Here is a 26,616-nt window from a genome sequence, read left to right on the forward strand (position 1 = left end):
CCATTTCATATGTAAAGGTGCGATGGGCTAATCATTCACTTGAATAAGCATCTTGGGAGAAAGAGGATGAAATCCAAACCAAGTACCCTCATCTCTTTGAACAACCAGGTAAGCCAATTTCGAGGATGAAATTTTCAGAAAGGGGGGGTAAATGTAATACCCTACTTTTTAAACCCGGTCTGATTACACGGTTGACCCGGTTTAACCATGTAAGACCCGAACCGGAGAGAGTTAGAGCGGGCTCCTTATGGACTATGATGGCAAGGGTGACCTTAAACACCGGCTGGCCCGACAAGTCTGAGCCAGTGCCAGAAGAGACAAGTGTACCCAAGCCGTGTACATGCACCTATCATAAGGCCATGTACGGATAAAGCAGGTATGTAGCCGTATATTAAGGTGCATGCGTATATTATATCGTATGCCATGAGTGAGATTCGGGCCGAGGGCCAAATTCTGTTAAAATCCCAAGTTTTGGCCCTCAGGTGGGCAGACAGGTGGGAATTACTTAGTTATTTAAGAAGTATATATATAGCATTTATGATTTTCTTTTCTTTTCTCATTTATGACACTCAGACGTTGGTGAGAAGAGTAAAGAGGAGAGAGAAAAGAAAGGAAAGAAGAGGAGAGGAGAAGGAAGAGGAAGAAGAGATGGATGTCAACGGCACCGAGGCTTGATCTTCCCATTCCGACGCCGGAAGAATGATCTCCAACACTAGATCTACGTTTAGAGGTGAGCAAAGGTTGGGTTCCTTAAACTTTCACCATACCCAAGTAAAACCCTTGATTTGGGTAGGGTTTCTTGAGATCTTGTAAATCCCCCTTGAAATGATGAATCTAAGGTTTAATAGATGATTTATGTGTTGATCTTGAAGGATTTGAAGAAGTATTTACAAGGTTGGAGAAGTATTGTGGATTTGAAGTGATTTTGGGGTTTTGAAGGTGTTCTTGAGCAAAGAAGGTAAGATGGCTTCCCATTCCTTAAATCTAACCTAGATTTAGGTTAGAACCGTCCTATAAGACCTTGAATATGTGAAGAATGGGTTTGGAAAAGCCCCATTTGAATCCCCAAAGGTTGGGGAAAGTTGGGAAGAAATAACAGGTTTTTCGCTAAGATCGGTGGGCCAGACCGGTGGGCCATCTAGCCCACCTATGGGCACCCGCCTGAGAGGGCAGGGCCCTTGGGCACAACCGATGGGCCGACCGGTGGGCCACCCTGCCCGCCGGTCTTAGCAGGGCCTCGGGCCCAACTAATGGGCCAGATCAGTGGGCCACCCGGTGGGCCGACCTACCCATCGGTCCAGACCGGTGGGTCTGACTGGTGGGTCAGACAGGTGGGCTGTCCGACCCACCCGAGAGGCTCTGAATGTGATTTTTATGTCTGATTGGACCCAAATCGGACGTGTGACCTTCTTTTAGGATTCTAAACATGGTCTTATCATTGGATCGTGTTAATCTTGATCCCAAAACGGTGAAATACTAACCCCACTCACTCATGATAGGTTCACCAAATCCCACGCTTCTCACACAGGATCTCACCCGTACCGAGCGTGAATCCTTATACACCACAAGTAAGTGGGGAGAGGACGTTTGGCATTGTTTGGCATTCATTTAATTTTATCTAGTCTAGTCATGCCATCATGAAAATGCTATGTAGATTAGTCATCCTCACATGGTTATGCATCGGTGTTGTGTTTATTTTCTAAATGCCAAGTGATAATATGCTTCTGTGATGAATGTTGACATCATTGTGCATGATGCATTAATAGACTAGATGCCGTAGTTAGCTTGAAAACGAGTGCATTGGTGGCCCGTGGTATGGGACGCGGTGGCACTATACAATCGTACTATTGTCATATAGGAGCATGCGGTTTAGGATTATCACATTCATGTGCTACGACCCTTTCCAACAGGGGTTAAGGTGTTGGGTTACCATTTGGGGGGAAGCAGTGGTCGCGGTTGTCGGGTCACTGTGGCGGTTAGACATTACGCCCGATTGGTCATTAGGACAGTCGGCAACCCCGGTGGTATATTCAAGAGGGTCAATCGTACTGCTTTTAAATTGCTGGAGTCAGCACCTTTAATTTCTGTCATTTATTTTATGTTGAGAGCCGGTGGTCGGTATGTTTTATTTTTCTGAGTACTCAAGGTGGGCCTTCTCTGACAGCCCTATGGGCGTATCGTGGGATGGAGTTCGTAGCTCGTACCCAGAGTATACGCGTACTGTGGCTGTAGTAGCACTAAACCAAAGACTTAGTAATGTTGCTTAGGTGGATGTGATTTAAAATATATTACATAGCATGTAGTGCATATGGTTGTGATTTATTGTGTGGACTGCTGTGTGGTCCATCTTTTCACTTACTGAGCTAGTGAGCTCATCTCACGTGCGCACTTCTTTTAGATGATTTTGCAGGTCATCAACTAGATGAGCACAGGGCGGGTCCCACGGTCGAGTTCCCCGAAGAGGACTGGTGGGCCCCTGAGGAGTTAGAGCACAACATTGATTGCTCGTGCGAGAGTTGTGCTGCGGGACCACAGTTCTGATGCCGAGCTGAGCTTCACTTTTGATGCCGAGCTGAGCTCTACCTTGTGATGCCGAGCTGGGCTCAACATTTTCTACCGAGCTGAGCTCTAGTCTTTGATACCGAGCCGAGCTGTATACTCTGATTTTTGATGATTTCTTTTATATACTTGATATGTGAATTGTACTCTTATTGTGTAAATATCATACCTTTGGGCCCACATGTATTTAACTATTGTATCACAATTCGGGTATCAAGTATTATGGGAATATTCACAAGTAAACCAAGTCTTCCGCTGAACTGATAAGCTCTTTCTTAGTTGTGTGTATGTTGTGGTGGAATACTGTATCAGATGATCCTGGCAGGTTTGGGTTAACCGGTGTTAACCTGGTCACTGGCCCAGTTCTGTGTGAACGGGGTGTGACAGGGCGTATTTATAGTTTTTTTGGTCCAAATAGGAGAGGGGGAATCCCTTCATCCAGTGGATGAAAGGGGAGCTCTTACCTAAATTGAGGGGATAGGATTCTTGTCCAATAGATAAAGGGGGGGTTGAAGGCAAAAATGGGTGGGGAGGACTTTTGTCCTGTGGGTAAAAGGTGGTTTTCAAAAAAATGGAAGGACAGAGAAATTTTAGCCGAAAAAATGTGATTTTCAAAAAAGCAGGAGGAGAGAGAAATTTTACCCAAAAAATGTGGTTTTTGAAAAAGTGGGAGGAGAGAGAAACACCAATCCCAGCTGCTAATGGCGATGCACGGGACCATGCTGAAGTGCCTGAGGTATGGTTAGTTTAGGCAGGTAGTGCGGGTGATGTCACGGGTACGAGATGGATGACACGTAGGTTAAGGCCGAGGTGGTGCGAGCATGGGCAGTGGGCACATGCATGCATGGGTGTGTGGGCAATGTGCATAGCGTGCAGGTCAACCTGGCATGGGTGTACCGATAACATGCATACGATGTAGGCAAGTTGTGCGCGGCCATTTAGTAAGGGCACGCATGCTGTGTGGTGGGGGCCCATAGGTTGTGCGATAGGGGGACGTAGCATGCGGCAGGGTCATACAGGCCAGGCTGACCTGGCTGGCCTGGCTAGCTGGGCTGGCTGGCTGGCTGGCTAGCTTAGTTGGCTGGTCGATGTGCGCGACATGGGTGTGGAAAAAATGTGATTTTCCAGGGAAGATTATGGGCAATCCGACTGTCCGATTTTGGCGTACCATATATCATTGAAATCGTATTTCTGAGCACTATATTGTATTTTCGAGAACTATCCATCTGTATGGTCATCTTGACCGGATTCCTTCATATATGAAAACCCAAAATTGAACCCCCTTCTCTCCCGCATGAGGGTTTCTAGGGTTTCAGGCTTGGGAGTATTTCCATCAGCATCTCCGTTGGTCAGAAGCCGGAAGTCACGTCCAAGATCCATATTTCATCATAGCCAAGGGAGGGTGACAAAATTGGATGTCTACAGCAGGGCAAGGCCCATTTTACTTTAGTGTCACCATGGGTCGACAATTTACTTTATTGTCGTTGTGGGTCAGCATTTTACTTTAATGTTGCCGTGGGTCGGTACTTTACTTTTTTGGTACCTACGGCTGGCCTTCTCCGGCAACCCTATGGGCGTATCACGGGATGGGGTTCACGGCTCGTACCCAGAGCATACACACACTGTGATTGCAAGTAGCACATGACCTATGACTTAGAATTGTTATCTAGGTGGACTAAGATAATAAAATGAATTGCACGCATATAGGTTCATTTGTATTATCCATACTTGTTTGGTCTTTCTTTTCACGTACTGGGCAAGTGAGCTCATCCCACGTGCACACCATTTTTATATGATCTTGTAGGTTATCCGGTCGAAGAGCTAAATTCGGGACCCACTATGGAGTTTTCAGTCAAGGACTAGTGGGTCCTTGAAGATATTAGGCACGGGGCCGAGTGCCCATGCGATAGCTATGTTACGGGTCAGCAACATTGATACCATACTGGGATTCTTTTTGAATTATTTTGAAATGTTTCCCCCTTATGCTCTAGATGTATAAATTGTATTTCTTGTGTATATATCACGCCTACGGGCCCACATATAAAGGTATTATGTAATATAATTTGGATATCAAGAGTATTGGGGTATTTACAGGTAAATACATGTAAGACTTCCGTTGAAATACAAAATCTTCTTGGTTTAGAGTGTGTGTGTATGTTGTGTTGTGGTTACTGTATCAGATGATTCTAACAGGTTTGGGGTTAACAGGTGTTAACTTGGTCAAAGGTTCGGTTTTGTATGGAACGGGGTGTGACATAGTGAGACTTTGAAATGGAATGGGTGGAAGAAATAAGCCTCTGACAAGATTCTCTATGTCTCTGACAACTATTCCACAATTTTCCCACCCTTTTCATCCAAACAACCGTGTTCTACACTATTTTGTGAAAAAGTTGTCAAAAATCCCATCCCATTGATCCCACCCCAGTAAGTCCCCTCTAAACAAATGGGCCCTAATAGGCATCTGCCATTTAAAAAACCTAAATTGCGTATATAAAACATAATAAATGAAAAAAAAAGCATTAGGTTTAGAAACTATCAACTTAATGTTGCAACATCTCACATAAAACATTGTATACAAAAAATATTTACATAATCCATACTCCCCCACATGCCCCTTAAATACATTAGGTGGAAGCCCTTTAGTCTAAGCAAGGTTAGTTATCATCTCCTCAATACCAATGTGCTCTATCATAACACGATATTCCCGAACACCTTCTCTTACAATAGAATAATTAATCTCTATATTTCTACACTAACTCACATATCATACATTGTTAGATAGTTAACCCCAAGGGGATAGCCAAGTTGGCAAGGAGCCTTCGCCTTGTGTGGTTCTGAGTTCAACTCCTCTTACCTCCTTGGGGCCACTCACTCGAGGGAGTTTAGTGCTCTTCAATATTTTTGGTGAAAGTTGCCATTACAACCCATTCCATACGGTTGTGGGGTCAGTATGGACCTATGGCACTAGTCAAGCCGAAAGCTTTGATACCCATCATTAGTAGAAAATATATATATATATATATCATCGCTAGATAAACTTACTACAATGATGTTATCACAGAAAGCCCGTCATGATCTCTTTATAAACAGAATAATCAAAGGTCTATTAAAAAATAGTGTAATCACGATGTGTGAGGGACTTCCTCATAGCATGTCACCACCTCTGTTTTATTATAGATAATGCAATCTTTGGTTGCTTCACACATTTCCGAGATATTGCACCTCCGGCAAGCATAAAAATATATAATGAAGTAGATCATCTCGTATCTTCATAACGATTGTAGTTTGAGTTTGAATAGCTAGTCAATTCTGAATCACCAACACATTGATATGCTGACATATGATCTTTGGTGCCATAAATATACTTTAGCACCTCCTTCGTTACCTTCCAATATGGCATTTTGGGATTCCTTTGGAATCTCCTCAAGACTCCACTACGAACCATAACCAACTTTATTTATTTATTTATTTATTTATTTTTGTGAATGAAATTATATCAGGAAAAGAAAAATATAAAGCCAAGCCACTAGGCAAACCAAAGGCCAAGGCTCAAACAAATGACAATCCAAGGAGAGGGGACAAAACAACCATCAAGGAGGATACAAGGAAAATAGGGATGGTGGAAAATTACATGCCAAGAAAATAAGGGACCACTGGAAAAAAAAAAGGGGAGAGAAAAAAAAAAAAGCAAAAAGAGACTACATCAAAATCAAGGGGAGGGAGAGAAAAGCGGAAGATCCCAAGCTAAGGCCAAGTGCATATTCCTAAAAGAATCTGAGCACCTAGCACACCTATAAAGGATTTTTTTATTCCTCACCTCGAAGGTGATGGCATTCTATGTTTGATCAATAGGACAAAAGGAGGAAGTCCATCTACTTTTATTTCTTTCCCGCCAAATATGGTGAATTGTTGCACAAAAAGCCAACTTACCTATAATATCACAGGAACTTTTGCCATTGAATTCTTTTAAGATCCACCTCCATTCCTTGTCAAAATAAAAAATAACTCTAGCTAGGAGCCAACATTTCCTGAGGATACCATTCCAAACCGGTTTGAAAAAGAGCCAGGAGAAAAAAAAGATGATCCACACTTTCAATGGAGTTCCAACAAAGGCAGCAATTAGGAATGGATATTTTTCTTTGGAAGAATCTCCTGGGTGAGGAGGGATTTAGTCATAGCCCTCCAAGTAGTAAAGGAATTCCTAGGGATGAAAGAACTAAACCAAATAGACCTAAACCATGAAACAACAGGAGATCTAAGGTGCACTAGATTCCAAGCAGTAGAACTGGTGAATTTACTAGTAGAGCTATCCCATTTATACAAATCTCCACTACCTCTATGCCTAAAGTGAATATTGGAGAGTTTATTCTAAAACCTCTATAAGAGAGAGAATTACCAGGGCCAAAAAGCCAACCCCCATTTCTTAAGATGGAGAAAATCATAAGAAACCTAACTAAACTAGCATCATACCTGATTTTGTCACCATATTTTAAAATAAGGACACCATCAGGATGTCAGTTGTCAAGCCAAAGAAATGTGTCAGAGCCATCATCATCAATAGAAGATCAAATTTTCCTAGACACAAAATGTTTCCATTTGAGAATTTTCCTCCAGGCTCAAGAAATATCCAAAGGATAAGGGATAATCCAAATGGAGTTAGACTTGAGGTATCTAGAATACATCCAATCAACCCAAATGCTCTTCTTTCGAGAGGCAATATTCCAAATAAGCTTAACAATTTCAAAAATATTAATCTTTAACTCGACGAAGATCAAGACCCCCTGCCCTTTCTGGAAGATTGACCTTACCTCAACTAATGGATGGAAAAAATTTTAACTAACTATCATGATTCGATCTTTGAAGATGTAGAAGATGGAAGCCCAAAAACCATAGACCAAAAAATACAGGAGTTTTACATAACTGATGTAATGAGCTCAAGGCAACCAACAAAAGATAGAAGTTTATTTTTCTGAATTTGAAGTCTCTTGCAAAGCCTATCAAGAATAGGAGAATAGTGATGAACCGCAAGTTTTGAGAAAATCAAAGGCAATCCTAGATATGCAATAGGAAGGTGGACCTAAAAAATGTCCAATATTGCATTAAGATACACCTTAAGATGCACAGAAATCTCTCTCCAAAGGAGAGAGATTTCTGAGGATTGATAGAAAGTCTAGACATAGAAGAGGAGGAGGTTAAAGCATCAAAAAATAGTAGACACAAATGAGAGAGAGAGAGAGAGAGAGAGAGAGAGAGCAAAGATCATAAAGTTATCAACAACAGAAGGTAGTGATCTTTAAAGCCTTGCAATTACGAATAGGCTAGATGTACTTTGCCTCAGTTTTAATCAAGAAGATTTTACAGAGACCCTCCATGGCAATAGATTATAGCTGAGGCAAGATGGGACAGTCTTACCGGATCCCCAACTTGGATTCAAAATAACCTTGAGAGGAACCATTAACCAACACAGAGAAATGATAAGATGAAATAAGACAATGAATCCAATTAATAAAAATAGGAGGAAAATCCATCCTAGAAAGAAGTTGGCCAATATAGTCGCATCTGATAGAATCAAATGCCTTATAAATATCCAGCTTAAGAAGGTAAGAAGGAGAGAAGGAGCACTACAACAAATTTGCTCTTTTACTACGAAAAATTTTTGTCGCAAGAAAAAACTACCATAGTAATTGTACTATATATGACGGTTAATAGCCATCACAAGTCCGTCATTAAGATAGATGTCGTATTTGATTAGACGGAATTATGGAGTACTTAGGTTCTGCTTATTAACAACGGATTTATTATACCATAGCTTTAAGTCAATATTATGAAAGAAATTTGCTTTTTTACTACGGAAATTTATTTCCGCCGTAATTAGTATACATTTAAAAAATATATATTATATTTATAAAATAAATTCCTGTAATAATACATCCACGAAAAGAAAATAGAATATACAATATACAACACATGAATCAAAATCAACTGAGGCTCTGGGGTTCAAGTCGATTCCCGGACAATTCCGATAGTATCAAAATCAACTGAGGTTAATTCGGTTGCCATTTCCTGCAGCGACATCAGAAAATTCCTTTATTCTCTCATCTTTCTGCTTCCATAGTTGTTCCAATACTGAGGCTATTGCAGCAAGTTGTTCTTTAATCGTACCCGTTGTCTTCTCAGGATGCAAAATAACAAGGGAAATGCATCAATTAAATAAAGTTCCCAACTCTTGTGAAACAACTGTATACTCAGGCATGTAAGTCCATTGCAATAAAAACAATAATATTAAAAAGAAGTTCTACCTTTGAAACTGCTCAACGTCAAAACCATGAGAATCATAAAGAAGTCAATGTAAAGAATTTATTTGCTACAGTGGCATCACCTTGCACTCTACTGCCCTTTTGGTGATCAATGGTTCCTCCAAGAGTAGAAGTGGTTGGGGTATTTTCTTACATTATGAAGTGGCAAGAACAGTATAGAGTAAATTCGGGTAAACCCTACAGTGACATTATTGATTTTCTTCTTTTCTGGGATTTAATTACTTGGGCCTTTGAGGTTAGATTATGTGGGAGAGTGGTTCCATCTATATGGGGTTTGTGGAAGATAAGGAATAGAGAATTTTTTTATGGGAAGTAAAGGAATTTACTGCAATGTGTTTCATATAAACCAATTCTGCTATATACTTAGGAAAGAAAGAAACTATTTCCATCCTTGCTTGATGTAGTGCCACTCAAGCAGGTAGCCATTGCTTTTGAGAAGGATGAGTTTGCTATTAATTTAATACCTTCAGTCTTATATATCTTGTAACATTCAAAAATTAGGCAGCTCTCTCTCTCTCTCTCTCTCTCTCTCTCTCTCTCTCTCTCATCTACTTTCTTTTTTCTTGTTTTCAAAAGTTCTGTTCATGCCATGTTGCTCTGTTTTTTTGTAAATGTGTAAGAGCATGGGTGCTACCACCCTTGCTTATCTTTGTTATGATACAAGCCTTGGGCTTAATGTACCTAGTTAGTCAATTAGATTCTATATAATGATCCCTAGTCCCTCCTTAAACCATTGGCCTTTAATTATTATGTTCACAGTTATGGACCACCTAAAACCTATTCAATACCTAGCTCCATCCAACCTTTAGCTTGTATGAGACAACATAAGATCTGCTTCTATAGACAAATACCTGTTATTGGGATCAAGACCTGGGTTCAACCCAACTCCCATTCTCACAAGAGACCAAAGTGACTGGTAAGTGTTAATCTCATGGACATGGCCACCAAACTCATTTAAAACCATGAAGAAAGGGAAACTCCAACTGCTGCATTGGAACTGTTATAGCATATGAAGCAACCTACATATAAATGAAGACTCTCAATGAGCAAAATGGGATATTAATTAAAGAAAAAAAAAAGTGTCAGAACATGAAGAAAACATGTCAAGACAGATGCAACAAGTGAATGAGAGGAGACTTAAAAAGTGTTGATGCCTCCAATGTTTCACATAGAAGATCCATGATATCCATGCCTGCATGCTTCAATGCTTACAAGTTCCCAAATCCTTGCAAGTTCCCTGCAATTAATTTCATGCATTTTGAGAAAATTATTATGGGATTAGGTGGAAACAAGTAGACAAGACATAAAATGGCGAAATAATGACAGTGACAATGACTCTATTAAAACCAAAAATATCTAATGGCCATGGGTGAACAACACTGCGAATTTGAAATCCAAGGGGGTAGCGCAATTGGTGAGCAACGAACTTGGTACTAGCCATAAACTTAGACGTCATAAGTTCGACTCCCACTAGGCACACCTTGGGCCACTCCCACAGGGGTGTTTAGTGCTCTTCACTGCTTTCAATGAAAGTTGAATAGTTTTCATTCAACCCCGGTGTGACCCGGTCCATGCAGTTGTGGGGTCAGTATGGGCCTGCGGGACTAGTTAGGCCAAAGACTTGGATACCCGTCGTTAGCAAAAAAAAAAACACTGTGAATTTGTTTAATGCCTGCAAAAGTGAGTAGTAGTGTAGCTTGCGCTCTCAAGAACAAGATGATAATGCTCTAAACACCTTTACAGATGAATACTATCATGATATTACTGATATGTTTAAGATAAAATCTAACAACTCAGCCTTTTCACAACTAGAAAGATAAAATACAGATCCCCTAGTAGTACTCCCTAACTCCAGCTTCACCAAATTGATCATACATGGTCCTCTTTTATCATCTGATAAAACCTGACAATGTGGTGCTTCAGAACACAAAATGAAGTACTATAAATTGGCAAGTTGAATGAGACAAGGTATCTTGGCTGCAAGCCCAAGAATACTTTGTAGCCCTTAATTTAGAGCTCAAATAGTCCATGAGGGACCTACTCTGCAATAGTGCTACAAGCCTTGGAACAACCTCTCTTAGGAGCATCCAAGTTTCACTGCAAATAAACCAAAGGGAAATTTATAGCGCCACCCCCTAGAGAATACCACTATTATAAGAACACCCCCTAGAGAACACTACTATTAGAAGTACTATAAATTGGCAAGTTGAATGAGAGAATGTATCTTGGCTGCAAGCCCAAGAACACTTTGCAGGCCTTAATTTATAGCTCAAATAGTCCATGAGGGACCTACTTTGCAATGTTGGTTGCTGCTGAGAAGGGTGTCTTTTTGGTGGGTTTTTTGAAGATCGAGGAGAAGGAAAAGCGGAAGGAAGAAACAGGGTGGGTTTGGATATTTTAGGTATTTCATATTTAGTAAGGGCATTTTGATAAATAAAATATAGTACTTGACATCAGCATATAAGGTATATTCCTTAATAGTGACTGATGATAGATGGTTTGAGTCTAGTTTGGTGAAACAGAGGAGTTGTTCTTATAATAGGGGCATTCTCTAGGTGGGTGGCGCTATAAATTTCTCTAAACCAATATTTGTCATGTGTCACAGAAACGAGTCCCTAAACTTTCCAGTAGTCCTTGGATCAGCCTAAATGCAAAAATGTTATATTAGGTGAGATTCATTTGTTACTGGCCTGGTCATTGTCTAATAGGCTTTGGGCTCTATTTAATGATTTTAATTGTAATAGCCTTCAGTTATTTATTTCTGAGTCAAAACAGTGGTGATAAATTTGATGACACCATGAGAAAAAAATTCCATATCTAAGAAGGCAGATAGAAAGGTAAACAACAAGTTTGTTCAATACCATGAGAAAAAACGGTAACGAAAATGTATAGGCAATTGAGTTTTGCAGGATTGCTATCAGATCGATGATTGCTTGGGACCCCAGCTCACATGTCAAGTTTGAAATCAAATAGAATTGTTCACTTGAAGAAAAAAAAAAATTGGAAATTAAAGGAAAAAAAAAATTTTAACAATTGTAAACAAATGGGTCGCTGAAAAACATGCAGAAGTATATGATTGGTAGCCAAAAAATATTAGATTTCTGATTTAAGGGAAAAGGCTCTTTGAACCACCAGTAGAGGGTTCTCCATTTGTAATGACCTCACTTCCCTTCTATGTAGGAAAATCTTTCTATCTCACCTCATTGGTTTGCTCCTCTATGAGCTTGCTCAAAAAGCCCTTTCCTCATGTTTGGAGTTAGTTCAGTTCATTGACCTTTGAACTTGATATTCCCTTCAACTTGGGTCTTACCTGAGTCCGGCCTTAACCATCACCAAGTTCCATTTCCCAATATTTCCAGTATTGTTGCTATTGTAGGCATGACAATACAAGGAAGGAGTTGTATGAGGACACAAACATATCCTTCCTAGTTGGATTATGAACTGGTTGAACTTGTAGATGTATCCGATTGTATATATTGTCTCCTGAAAACCTTCCTTAATAAGCTCTCCTTGTAGAAACGCAACCCTAAAACGATGCAAAAGATAATGGAAAAAACAAAACAAACAATGCACACAGATTTTATGAGGTTCGGCAAGGTTGCCTACGTCCCCGGTGAGATGAGATCCTACTTCACTATCAATGAAGAATAGGGTTACAACGCTCTTCCTCACACCTCTTCGTATTGCTTGCATTACAGAAAAAGAAACCCTCGCTACAAATATATAGCGACAAAACTCTAATCCGGATTAAACTACAATTGCCCTCAAATAAAAATTCGAGCGCACCCCCTGCTATGCAGGCGGGCCTCCTGCCCCCCTTGCAACCCCCATGGCCCGCTAACTGGCTAGCGGGACCGCCGTCCTGCCTGTCTAGGTGCTGCACTAGTATTCCCTGGATTAAACTACGACGGAATACAAGACATCATACACCAACACTCTTTCCTTAAAATTAAAAACAAACGAGCTAGCAGCATGAAGGGTGTCAAACAACAACTGTCTAGGCCAATCGGTGATATGTGGTGCATAAAAATCCCATGCTCACCAGAAGGTCTCGAAGGCTATTATCTACTTCCCCTTCCTACCTATAATAAATAAATAAAAAATGAAAGGTGTCAACTTTTAGAATCGAAATCTTACAAAAAAAAAAAAAACTACTTAGAACCAAAAATTGAAGAGGTATTGGTCACTTTTGCCCTTTGGCTTTTAGACAAAGTATGATTTTTTTACTTTTTTACCCCTGAAATAATACGGATGATCGATCCAGATCAATCAAGAATCAGAGATCGGTCTCAGCCGATACCGATACTTGAAACCATAGTCCCTTTAGTAAGAAGTACATTCTTGGAAGGTGGCTCCTTGTTTTTTAAGAGTCCATATGAGAGTGGATTTCTTGATATGATTCTCTGAGCAGGCACTTCAAAGATCTTGGTGCTAATTTAAGGCAGTCGGTGCTCGGTCGGTTTGAAGCTTGATCGGATCATGTGATGTTGGGATCAACCAAGACTGCTTATGGACAACCTGTAGGCTCGGGCCTTTTATGAACCACCTGTAAGGTCGTCCTACTAATGGGCTACCTCTAAGGTTGGGCCCCTTCTGAACGACCTAAGAAATTGATCATCTATCCAACGTCTCCAATAATCGAACGAAGAGAGCAAGACCCTCCCCACAACAAATCCATGAAAGATCTCTGATGTTACCGCAACCTTGAAAAAGGAAAAACTCATTAAGGTCCGCCTCAAAGTCCTAAATCAAAGCAAACACAGCCAATCGAAGCCTAAGTAAGAGAGAGAGAGAGAAGAGAGCAATTGCTACTTGAAGATACGTATATTTAGGTTGTCATCGAAACCTCCCTTAAGGGAATCACATTCACTAGTAATTTTTTTTTTCTCTCTCTCGTGTATGTGTGTTTGTGCATAGACAATAATTTGTTGAGTACTTCCAATGATGTATGGTTTGAATGAACTTATTGGACATCAAGTACTGGTAAAGTTCATTATTATTTCTATCAGATACTTCCGTGTGAAGTATCAAGCAGCGGAGAATGCAAGGTTTGGCACTTCTTGAGTTCCTAAGAAATTGATCATCTATCCAACGTCTCCAACAATCTAACGAAGAGAGCAAGACTGATGCGGCACAGATCTCCCCAGCCCTTGATTAGAGTTCAAGAACAAGAAAACTCCAAGAAAAAGAGAGTTGCAGAAGCGAGAAGAACAGAGGAAAGAAAGTAAAACTCTTATTATTCTGGTCTGACCCTTTTCCAAGTTTATAAAGCTTGGCTGATTGGGTAATTACAAGCTAACTAATTCTGTTACAAAACTAACTAATTGACCAATTACAACTAATCTCTTAATTTCCTTCTAACTGTCCACTGATTCTGTTTTTTTTTTTTAGCTTCCATAATCTTTCAGCCTCCATAATCTTTCAGCCAATAGGGCTTCTTCACTTGTCTTGTAGGTCTAAGGACATGTAAGCCTGCAAGAGCGTTGGAATTATGCTCTTCAAGAGTGATGCCTTGCCCTTTTGGATCAAAGACCCTCCCCACAACAAATCCATGAAAGATCTATGATGTTACCGCAACCCTGAAAAGGCAAAACTCATCAAGGTCGGCCTCAAAGTCCTAAATCAAAGCAAACACAGCCAGTCGAAGCCTAAGTAAGAGAGAGAGAGAGAGAGAGAGAGAGAGAGAGAGAGAGAAAAGAGCAATTGCTACTTGAAGATCGCCCGATTGGAGATATTCTCCTTGCAATTCGTCGGAGATGACATATATTTAGGTTGTATTCGAAGCGTCCCTTGAGGGAATCACATTCACTGGTAATTTTTTCTCTCTCTCGTGTATGTGTGTTTGTGGACAGACAATAATTTGTTGGTACTTCCAATGATGTATGGTTTGAATGAACTTATTGGACATCAAGTACTAGTAAAGTTCATTACTATTACTCTCAGATACTTCTGTGTGATGTTCGTGAAATACCACCTTTAGGGGGTGACACGTGTATTGATACCAATGCAATGGTCCAGATCTAGTACAACTAATAAAACCTTAAATCAGTGAAGAGTCATTTAAATCAGATCTGGACCATTGCATTGGTATTAATACACGTGTCACCCCATGAGGGTGGTATTTCACGGAATTGTATGAGATCGGAATTGCAGACGATTTTTTTTCATCAAGTAGTGGAGAATGCAAGGTTTGGAACTTCTTAAAAAAAAATGCATCGCTATCTTTAAAAAAAGCAAGATAATTTTTTTTTAATTTTTTTAAAAGCAAGAGTTTTTTTTTTTTGGTAAAAATGCGAGATTGGTGAGAATACATTAAAATCAGGTTAACATGAGAATCGTAACCAGGATCAACATTAGAGGCAAAAACTAGGGCTGAATCAGGCTAAAACCAGAGCCAAAAGTCAGGATAAAAAATTCAGGACTGGTTTCAGAGCAGGCCAAAAACATCAATCCTTATCCGCCATGATTCTGTCTCAAGGTCAAAAATTTCAAGATCGTACTGGCTGTGAAGGTCACAAATTTTTTATCAGTACTTGTTTGAGAAAATGACGTGTAGTTCCGGGGAGAGCTTCCCCGTACTACATTCTTCGTCGTCTTTTCCCTCTCTAATTGTTTCATTTTTCTTTTGGACGTAGATTGGGGCTATATTTCAAAGAATGGTTATCTTTTTTCAGGTCACTGCTGCATAATATGCTCCAATGCATCTCACCGACTCTGTGGACATGTCCCGTGCCAAGTAAAAACGGCCTTGAGCGACTCTTCCTGTTCATTTCATCAAAGGGTCTTCAAGCAAGCAAGACCATTATTGGGCTCTCTTCAGTTCAATTCTTCATCATGTGCTCTGAAGATCATTGAAGAACACTCAACAGTTGGTAACGCTTCAGAGGATATGGCAGTTTCTGGTCTTTTGGTGCCTCTTAGCCCATCAGCAAGTTCGCTTCTTCAGTTTGCTAGAAGTCCTCAAAGAAGAGGAAGAGCATTAGTGGATTCTAGTAAAAGAAATCTGTCAATTACTGGTGCTCTTGGGATTGTTGAAATGGAATCTGTAAGGGGATCTGGGAGGACTTTAGCTGGGTCCGCTATGAAAGTTATACATTCAGATTGTGAGCAGATGCTGAGAAGGTATTCTGGGTTGCTGCAGGTTTGTGCTTCGAAAGGGTTTCTTATTGATGGAATGGCAGTTCATGGGCATGTGGTCAAGATTGGGGTGGTCAAGATTGGGGTAGTCCCGGATTCTCACTTGTGGAATTGCTTGGTCAACATGTATGCAAAATGTGGGAGGCCCCAAAATGCTCGCCAGATACTCGAAGAAATGCCTGACAGGGATGTTGTGTCTTGGACTGCGCTGATTGCGGGGTATGTTGCACATGGTGATGGCAGTGAAGGTGTGTGTTTGTTCTCAGAGATGCGAAGAGATGGTGTTTGGCCCAATGCGTTTGCCTTTGCTACTGGTTTGAAAGCTTGTTCGATGTGTTTTGCATTAGATTTTGGGAAGCAAGTGCATGGGGAAGTAATTAAAGTTGGAAAATTTTCAGATATATTTGTTGGGTCTGCTCTCATTGATCTTTATGCAAAATGTGGTGAGATGGAACTTGCAAGAAAAGTTTTCCTCCAGATGCCTGAGTGCAACTCTGTTTCATGGAATGCATTGCTAAGTGGTTATGCTCAGATAGGTGAAGGTGGAGAGGTTTTGAAGCTATTCCAAACAATGACGGAATCGGAACCGAGGCTCAGCAATTTCACTTTGTCCACTGTTCTCAAGGTTTGTGCAACCTCAGAAAATGCAAGAATAGGTAAGGCAGTTCATTCCTTGGCAGTCAAGATTGGGTCTGATAACGATTGGTTTCTAACTAGTGGTCTAGTTGATATGTACTCCAAGTGTGGGCTGGCAGAGGATGCTTACAAGGTCTTTGTTAGGATCAAAGATCCCGATGTCGTGGCATGGAGCTCAATGATTTCTTGTTTCAATCATCAAGGACAAAACTACGAAGCAGCAGAGTTATTTGGCGATATGGCTCGATCTGGTGTCAGGCCAAACCAATTTACACTGGCTAGCCTCATTAGCATTGCCACTGATCTTGGTGATTTGCAATTTGGCAAGAGCATCCATGCTAGCATATGGAAATTTGGATATGGGCTTGATAATTTAATTTCCAATGCCCTAGTGACAATGTACATGAAAAATGGGTCTGTGGAAGATGGTTATAGGGTGTTTGAGTCTATGACAGAGTGGGATTTAGTTTCTTGGAATGCACTTCTATCAGGATTCCATGATGGTAATGCTTGTGATCAGGGACCAACATTATTTAAGCAGATGTTCATAGAAGGTTTTAAGCCAAATATGTACACTTTTATTAGCATCCTGAGGTCTTGCACTAGCTTATCTAATGTAGGCTTTGGGCAGCAAGTACATGGACACATCATTAAGAACAACCTCAATGGTGATGATTTTGTGGGAACAGCTCTTGTTGACATGTATGCCAAAAGTGGGTGCTTGGAGGATGCTCAATTGGTTTTCAAAAAGATGAAACAGAGAGATCTCTTCACCTGGACAGTAATAATCACTGGGTGTGCACAGAATGACCAAGGGGAGAAGGCCATTGAGATCTTCCGCCAAATGCAGAGGGAAGGTGTTTGCCCCAATGAGTTCACATTGGCAAGCTGTTTGAGAGGTTGCTCCAGCATAGCAGCTCTAGTTAATGGTCGGCTGCTCCATTCCCTGATCATTAAATCTGGTCATTCAGATGATATGTTTGTTATGAGTGCACTGGTCGATATGTATGGGAAATGTGGATGCATAGAGGATGCAGAAGCTCTATTCAGTGGTTCTGCTTCTCGGGATACAGTCTCTTGGAACACAATCATTTGTGGTTATGCACAACATGGGCATGTTGGGAAGGCCCTCAAAGCCTTTCAAAGTATGTTAAATGAAGGCATCAGGCCTGATGAAGTTACCTTCCTTGGTGTTCTTTCAGCTTGTAGTCATGGTGGTTTAATTGAAGAAGGACAACGGTACTTTTATTCATTGAAAAAGGTTTATGAAATTACTCCAACAGTCGAGCATTATGCTTGTATGGTGGATATACTTGGTCGGGGTGGTAAACGTGATGAGGTTGAAAGCTCTATAGAGAAAATGAATCTCACAAGTAGTGCATTGCTTTGGCAGACAGTTCTCGGGGCTTGTAAGATGCATGGAAATGTAGGACTCGGGGTAAAGGCAGCAAAGAAACTCTTTGAGATTGAACTGAAGACTGACTCGAGTTATATTTTATTATCCAACATTTATGAATCCAAAAGAAGGTGGGATGATGTTGCGATGATTAGAACATTAATGTCTAGTCAAGGTGTGAAAAAGGAACCTAGGTGTAGCTGGGTGGAGGTTTGTGGTCAGGTTCATGTGTTTTTGTCAAAAGATGTTTCACATCCGAAGGTCAAAGAGATCTACATGAAATTGGAGGAATTGCACATAAAACTTAGTTTGGCAGGGTATATTCCAAACACTAAAAATGTTCTTCATGATGTTGATGAGAGAGAACAAAAGGAAAGCCTTATTTATCATAGTGAAAGACTTGCGTTTGCTTTTGCCCTTTTGAGTATAAGACCTGGAAGACCAATCCGGATTTTTAAGAACCTTCGTATCTGTGGAGATTGTCATGATGTTTTCAAGCTCATCTCAAACATCACAAATGCAACAATTGTTATCCGTGATGTTAGTCGTTTCCACCACTTTCAAAGTGGTTCTTGTTCTTGTCGAGATTACTGGTGACCCCATTACAGAGGTAACAAATTGAGCATGTTTCACATCAGAAAACCAGTGACATTCTTGATATTAGCTTGTGTTGTACATTTTTATTTTTTTTTTAAATTGTTTTCGTCCTTATTTTTATTTTCCAGTACATTTTTCACCTTTTCTTATAGTGATGAAAGTGAATTGTTGAGGCAGCATCATGTGTTAGCTGAGGCTGAAGCAAAGCAGCTTATTCATTAGAAAGATCTTCAGAAATTGAAGCCCAAGTTCAACCTTCTCTTTTATGCTCTGGTACTTTTCCTCTTTCCTTACCCTTTGACGCATACGCACACAGCATCTAATGTTGGAAGTTTACCAGGATATTTTGTCTCATTTGTTGAGATTTGGTACTATTATTTGTTACCCGAGTACGGGTAGAATACTATGACTTCTGATTCCAGGCGATGCCAAAGGGTGTATCTGGCTGGCAGTCTAGTAACAATAAAAAGTAAAAGGCAAAATCCCATTTATATGGGTCCGTATAAATAATATTACCTGGACAGTCCTAATATCTGCCATGAGATATCAAAATATTTTATGGGGAAATGAACACTCCCTCGTCACGCAGCCCCTGTGCTCAGACACAGAGGGTGGCAAAATGATACCCCTAACTTGTGAAACCGAAAAAACCCACCCTCTATTTATGCCCATGTGTGCCCCCTCATTGGCTCTTGTGTTGGCGCAGGAGCCACGTGACCAGGGAGTGTTCTTTTCCCCATATTTTATTTATCCTCTAAAATTCTCTCTCTCTCATTTCCTTTTTGCTAACTGGAGCACACTTACCATTTAGACTTAAATATTTATTTATTTATTTATTTATTTTAAATTAACTTCAAATCCATGTTTTTTACCCTATCATCAGGTAAATGCTGGAGCCTCCTAAAGGATGTAGTTTCTTAGATGGTCTGGAGGTCCATGCTAAATCCTTATCAAAAAGTTGTTGGAAGGCAGTGATTGCTTCTGGCGCTCTACCCTTTGAGTCTTTGATGTTTCTTTTCCTCAAATGAGCAGCACTATACATACTTGATGAGGTACTTTCTTCCTTAGTAGTTTTTTCTAATTGTTTTCTATATGCTGTTTTGTTTTGCGTTTTTTGCCCATTTTTATATTGTTGAACCTTTCGGTTCTTCTTTTTTCCAAAATTTGCTTCAGTGAGATTTCCATCTGTGAGAGGTCATTTGTGCAGCTTTTTGATGGTTTTAAGAATCATGTTAAGCTAAATATTTCTGTAATTTTTTATGCACACTTGGTGATTGTCCATTTTCCTTGTTCAGCCTCACCTTTAGTTCTTGTCCCTGTTGAACCTATATATGAACCAATATAGGCACCAATCAACCTTTGAGATGGGATCATTTTTGAAATATCTTGATTGTGAATGTGGGGTCATCTCTCTCTCTCTCTCTCTCTCTCTCTCCCCCTCCATATAAGTGTATTGAAAATCTAGGGTGGGTTTCGACCCTTGTTTTCCCACTGGGGCATCTAATGTACTGATGCCGGGAGGTCTAGACAAGCCTTGAGCCTTGGGTTATGGACCCGGGGAAGTAAACCCTAGATTACTTTGATGAGTGGGTTTCAAGATAAATAGATGGAGGAGAACCATTAGGCTACGAAGAGGACAAAGAAAATAGGAAATTGAGGTTTAACGCTCTATGGCTCTGTGTGGTTGCAAGGGAAGTGAAATTTATTTTACATTGAACAGGACCATAAGCAATGTAACATAAAACACCCTCACAAATGATTCAGGACAGGAGAGAAAAGCCTCTTATATATGCTGTTTTTTTGGTTATCTGTGTAGAGAAATTTTATATTTTCCTTCTTTTACAATAGTTGTCAAATCTGATTTCTCATTTTTTATTTTTCTTCCTTTCGCAGCCTTTAGTTTGCTGCAATGGCATTCTTTTTAACCTTCTTGTTCTCTTAATTAGACTTGGGTTGCTTCATAACTGGGTTTTACATGTTAGATTGTAAGCTCCTTTCCCACTGCTTTATGTGAAGTCAAACATCCTTTTTGAAAGCAACAAATTGAACCAAAGAGTATACTAATGGGATAATTTCATAGAAAGCATTCACTGAATGAATTGAACTTTTTGGTCAATCTGTCCTCAAACGTGTTTTGTTACTTGGTTATTCCAATTGATTCCAAGTCCTTTATGATAAGGATGCCTCCGATGTCAATGAATTGGTCTCAAAACGTGGTGGTCGAGTTAGTTACTTTTCCACAGATGCAGCCCATCCCTGCAAAGTCCTAAGGTCAGAAAGTTCTATAGCGTCTCTAATGCAGGAGTAGATTACAAGTAACTAACTCCGCAGTTTATAACCCCAAACAAAACAAATAGAATTAAGAAACAAAGAAATAATACCATCAAATAAATCCCTAAGGATACAATACCCATATAGGAGCAAAACCAGCCCAAAACCTAACCCGATAGGAGAGAGAAAGACCTGTTATAAAGCTGGAGAGAGAGAGGTGCGGCCAGGGCTGTAGAAGTTCGATTGAGTTGCACTCTTAGGCGTAGATAGTCCCTAGGGAGGGTACAAAACCCCAAAAGTTGAGAGGATTTTGACGACTGGTTATGAAGTTACAAGCTTTCTTGATTTTCTGACCTAAGAGTGAAAACTGAGAAGAACCTTCAAGAACAGCAGCTGAATGCTTCCAACAGTGACTAGGTAAGGATCGTGGGACCCTTATGAGGCCTGGAATACCCTGATTGAAGACCTGGCTGAACAGAGTATAGAAGAGAGAAAGAGAGGAGATCGATCTCTCTCCTATTCCCACTAGGATTGCTTATCGGTTCTGTTTTCCGGAGATTTTATCAAAATCTAAACTATACCTCTTGCATGTTACAGCAAATAAAAAAAAAATGAATAAAACAGATGGGGGATGGAGAAGGGTGAAAGAGAATAAAGGAAGTGGCTATCTCAGCCTGGGCTTCTCACCCACATCTATCTCAGCTGCTCTAAGCATTTAGTTGCAAACTTTCTTTCATAAATGCAAACTTTATTTCATAAATGCAAACTTTCATTCATTCAAATCTCCCCAATAATGCGACATATGCCTCTCTATTTATAGAGGGGAAGTTTACAATCATACTAATACTAGGAGCTAGTTTCCCAATAGGACTAGACACTCCTACTACAACTAAGAGCTAGTTTCCCAATAGGACTAGACACTTTTACTACAAGTAGGAATTCAAAATAGGACTAGGACTTGACTTTATGACTCCAACATGGAGTAGGACTAATTGACTAATAGTCTATATAGGACTTTACAACCAATTAATGGCCTAATGGGCATTTATTGAATTAAATAGCAACTAATTAAACTAATGAATACAATCCCGTTTTCCTACCTTCTACCCATATTTTAGGCCTATTAAAGTGACCCATTTCAAAGAAAACTCATGGGATCAAAGGCCCAACACATTCATAGCACAACCCAAGGCTTATTTGCAATAAAATAAGCCCAAGTGACTTATCTACATCAGTCTCACCTCCTACTGTTGGTTGTTGTCAGGGATGAAACTGTCTCTTCAGGTCGGGTTCAAGCTTTTGGTGGGCACATCAGAGATAGTAATATTGAGCCTCAACCAAGAAACTCCTCTCTCCTAAAGCTGTTAGGTTCTACTCACTAAGGTCACACAGTTACGTGTGTATTCTAAGATTTTGGTCTGCAATCTATATTGTTCGATGCAGCCCACAGATAGCAGCCGTGGGTCTTGGAACTCAAGTAAGCACTAAATTATAAGAGAAATTTGTATCTTGAAACCCCCGAGTATATAAATGGTAAATACGATTGAAGGAATGTCCCTATGAATGTTGATCATATCCTGAATATCCCTCCCACCTGTTGACAGTAATACCATATATGGCACTAAGGTTTGTTTTGTCCATTTGGTTATGCTTATTGATGGAGCTTAGTGAAAGGATTATTGATTGATATTTTTATTTTTGGTTGCCAGATATACTGCTTTGATGCCATCACTCTTTAGAAACTTGATTTTGATGCTATTGATCAGTTAAGATTTATACACATCCATTGATGCAACAGCTCCGAAGGAGCAGAGCCTGGAATTAGTTAATCATTAGATTGGTTCCTACAAAATAGTACTGATGTCTTGCAGAAAACACATCACATGTCTCATACCAGAAGGAAATGGATAACTCCCTACATGTTTTATGAAGCTCTTTCTGAAGTGAGCAAATAAATAGTTGTCCAATTGCGGGAATAGATGAAGCTGAGAAGTACATTTTTCAATACTGTATTTGCTCTTATTTGAAGTTTGAATTTAATCCTAAACTTAATTGTAGAACTAAGGCTCAGAACCTAGGTTAGTTAAATTTCATTTTCTATATGCACAATCAATTGTTAAAATGGAAAAATATTTAATCCAAAATGGTATGGCAATCCATTCATTTCTAGAATAGTAATTTCTTTTGGGTGAACATTTCTAGAATAATAATTAACCATGTCTAACAATAAAATACATTGATAAATATCATAAACTAAGCTACCTGTGGAAACCTATCTTTAAGTTGAGTCAATAAGTTAACAGAAATATCCTGAATATGTTTGTCCCTTTGAGACATATTTTTTATAAGAAAGCAAGCATGAGCAGACAGGGTAGACTCCCTTATCTCAGCTTCATTACCAGTTTCAGATATTCGATCCTCCTGGAAAGTGGAAACCCAGTCATAAGGATCAGCCAGAAACACCCGGCTGACACTCTCCCAGATTTACGGCTAAAAATAAAAAACTTCTGATTCTTTAGGAGGAAAGGTTCACGACAGGGATTAGAAGAGTGGGTGAGAGGAGGTAACAACAGGGGTGAGGGGGGTGACGGAAGCTCATGGAGAAAGAGGTTTGAGGAATGAGAAGGAAAATGTAGTGATTTTGCAGGGCAGAGGGAGAAAAAGCTCCAGAAGAAGCTTTTCTCAGCAAGGAGAAGTGAGACGCGAATGGAAAAATATAGAGTTTTGAAAAGCTTACGATCCGTGTGCTCTACCCTGATTGGTTTTAATCTATCAGACAGGATCGATACGAAAGGTGAGTGTGTGCTAAGCAAGAAAATTAATGTATGCTAACCCAGTTCTGAATGTAACAGTCACTAGTTGCATGTGCAATTTTTTGCTACTTAGCCAAGAAGTGTGTTGTGACTTGTGACACTGAGACAGTCACTCATAAACCAAACATCCAGGGTTGTAGGAGATTAAACGGAAATTCATTGGGACTTGGTCCAAGTTTGGCCGCTGTTGATTTCAGACCATACAGGAGAAGGAAAATTTCTATGGTCGTCTTGAGGCTTAAAAATTGCGCTGTGAGAGTTTTTCCTATAGATGTCCATATTATCTTTTACAGAATTAGCTTAGCTCTTATACTTTTCTTGCACAAGCAGCACAACTATTGGTGGTTGCATTTCTGCAAAAGCCCCAATTTTCTTTCTTTGTTTTGGTCATATCAAAAGAATTTAGATTCACCCTATCACAAATGCTTGGCGAAATAAGCTCCTCTTTGCTGATTCCTCTGCCATCTCCTTGGCATTTCCTGGATTTCGTTGGAACGAACAAATATGCAACTTCTTTGTACACGTATAACCATCAGACCATGAAAGCTGTTTTCATTTCATAAGTTGGATGGCAGCATAGACGAGTCAAAATCATGGCAGTCCCCTTTAAATCATAAAAACTGTTTCAGCTTTTTCAGGATTGAACTTTGGTTGATGCAACTTGTTTCTCAATTTATGCAACTCCAGACAAAGAGTGCATAATAACAAAGGATCTATATGTTTCCAAAGAATTAATGCGAATTTTCAATGGAAAGAGAAAGAGAGGACAAGAACAAGGATTCAAGCCACAACTCATAGAGAGGATAAACTTTATAATTTATGCTTCATACTATGCATGCCTCTTTGGAAATATTTGTCTGTAATCTTTGTTAGGATCTTTGATTTTCATCAACTTTGGTTCTACTGAATTTGAATACTTGAGATGTCGTTCTTGTCATGTTTGGTTTTTTATATTGCATTCGATGAGTTTCGCATCCTTTTCTATTACGCTGCTCCATTCACATCTTTAACTCCCGAAACCGCTACAAGGAGTTGAGGTAATTTCATTTGTAAGAGAAACTTTTTGAATAACATTGAATGTAGGTTATCCTGATGGTAATAATATTGCTTCTGTAGGGACGAAGGGAGAGATGATACAGTTGTGACAATTCATGAGCAGAAGGTAAGTTGGTTTTTGTCTTGCATATTCTCATTAACTGAATGCACCTTACAGTATTTAAAGTCTATTAGGATGCAGTGAGGTTTTGCTTTGTTTCCTGGTTTTCTGATCTTGCTTCAGTTACATTGCTGATGAGAAGTTTTCTATGTCTGCAATTGCTCGTCATCTTGAAACTCTATATATGTTGAAGCAGACAAATAAACCCATGTTAGAGAGGTACTAACTAATGTTTCTTATGCTTATCATGTCTACTTAAGAGAATCTGGTTTTTTATTTACTCTTCATGCGTTCAGGTTTGCAGAAGTAAATATTTGAATGATCCTTTTGGAGATAAAATAGTGTAAGGGCTAGAGTTCTTTTTACTATACTATACGGATGACTATTCAGTACTTCAGGTAGGCATTGGGTAATATTGAGTTGCTTTATCCAACAAAGCAGCCCAGGCGACATGTCTTTTTGTTCTGTTGTTCTTTTAATCTAAATATCCTGCCACTTGGACTGTCTCAGGGTGGATGTGATACAATGGGAAGTGTTGCTAACTGCTTACTTGGTATTTCATTCACAGCTGAGGCCAGATCAGTTGTATCAGACTCTGATAGGAGATATTGAAAGAGTCTATGAGGCATTTAAGGCATTAGAAACTGCTGAGAGAACAATAAGAGAGAGATCCTGAAGTTTTATTTCATATCAGCCTTGAAAATGCTAAGTAGAGGAGGTTGAATGCTGCCCTTTACCATGCAAAGCAGATACTGAAATTGGAAGCTGTTCCAACGTGAAAGGGTGGCTCTTATTGGCTTGAATATTATCTGCTCAACAGATATATAAGAATGCCTAGACAGATATAAATACTGCTCTGGATCAGACTGGGAATTGGGATCAGGGAAACCTGTGGACTAAAGCTAAATGCTGGTAATACCTTTTTTCGAGGAAAAGTAACAGGGATTCACTACCAGATTGAGGATTTGATGGCACCGTCAACTATTTCCTGAGTAAGTGTTTTTTAAGATGCTAAGTGGTCTAATTCTCCTGGTTTCTCTGTTTGTCTGATACTACAGTGCAATTGTTTTCTCCTTCACATGGTCTCATCTCACTCTGGATTATAATTTTTCTATTGACATCAAAACATGTAATCGTGTAGGGATGTTACAATTCCCTGCAGCACCCTTATAGTGGGGGCCAACCTCATTCAAGGGAAATGAGATCTATCTATAACTACCCAATTAAATAGGAAAAATAAGTAGAGTAATTAGAATATGTATTAGAACTTTTATTTTTTCTTAACTAGGTCTACGGTTGGCAAAATTGAAGCCACTACACATCATAGGGGTCATTCATGGTTATGGTATCTGGTGGATCTGGGTTCCTATCACCATTCACCATACCTTCCTCACTACCAATAAGTCCTAATGTTGCAATTAACACTTCCACCAATCATGTGGATCAATACCCATATATTACATGGGGGTATCAAACATGTATGAGAGACCATTTCACTTTAACAGAACATATGATGATGATGTAGCAGGTACAATGACGTAGCTGTTTGATTTGGGTCAAGAGGAATGGTCAAGTCCTAAACCTTTGGAAGTACTTGGTTGCAGCCTTTTCCCTCACTATACGGCCCACAGTGGACATATTGGTCCTGTCTTGAAGATTGTTAGTTTATGAGAGAAGCTATGCAAAGTTTTTGATAGGCCAGAGCTGTTGAAAGATCCTCCCAATTGAAGCACT

General features: G+C 39.8%; 1 protein-coding gene across 10 annotated transcripts; it reads left to right on the forward strand.

Annotated features, from left to right (window-relative positions):
• Nucleotides 1-15,289: 15,289 nt before the first annotated feature.
• Nucleotides 15,290-25,984, forward strand: LOC122078696 (pentatricopeptide repeat-containing protein At2g03880, mitochondrial-like). Of its 10 annotated transcripts, none has more exons than XM_042644823.1 (8): nucleotides 15,290-15,387; nucleotides 15,551-18,655; nucleotides 18,820-18,915; nucleotides 19,526-19,694; nucleotides 22,178-22,390; nucleotides 24,810-25,101; nucleotides 25,179-25,280; nucleotides 25,393-25,984. In XM_042644823.1, the coding sequence occupies exons 1-2, from the start codon at nucleotides 15,339-15,341 to the stop codon at nucleotides 18,640-18,642; spliced, it is 3,141 nt and encodes a 1,046-aa protein (XP_042500757.1). In that variant the 5' UTR covers nucleotides 15,290-15,338; the 3' UTR covers nucleotides 18,643-18,655; nucleotides 18,820-18,915; nucleotides 19,526-19,694; nucleotides 22,178-22,390; nucleotides 24,810-25,101; nucleotides 25,179-25,280; nucleotides 25,393-25,984. The 10 variants fall into 10 exon arrangements, with proteins under 10 accessions (XP_042500757.1, XP_042500746.1, XP_042500764.1 ...); XM_042644812.1 differs by having other exon boundaries at nucleotides 24,843-24,888; nucleotides 25,079-25,101; nucleotides 25,179-25,984; XM_042644830.1 differs by lacking the exon at nucleotides 25,179-25,280 and having other exon boundaries at nucleotides 24,843-24,888; nucleotides 25,079-25,101; nucleotides 25,451-25,984.
• Nucleotides 25,985-26,616: the final 632 nt, after the last annotated feature.

Source organism: Macadamia integrifolia, chromosome 1 (genome assembly GCF_013358625.1).
Source record: "Macadamia integrifolia cultivar HAES 741 chromosome 1, SCU_Mint_v3, whole genome shotgun sequence".
Lineage (NCBI taxonomy): Eukaryota > Viridiplantae > Streptophyta > Magnoliopsida > Proteales > Proteaceae > Macadamia > Macadamia integrifolia.

What these genes read in the sequence shown, in the direction of transcription:
- LOC122078696 (XM_042644823.1), top strand. Translation starts at nt 15,339, where the DNA reads ATGATTCTGTCTCAAGGTCAAAAATTTCAAGATCGTACTGGCTGTGAA. An exon ending in AGATCGTACTGGCTGTGAAG is followed by an intron (nt 15,388 to 15,550) that starts GTCACAAATTTT and finishes ATCTTTTTTCAG; the next exon opens with GTCACTGCTGCATAATATGC.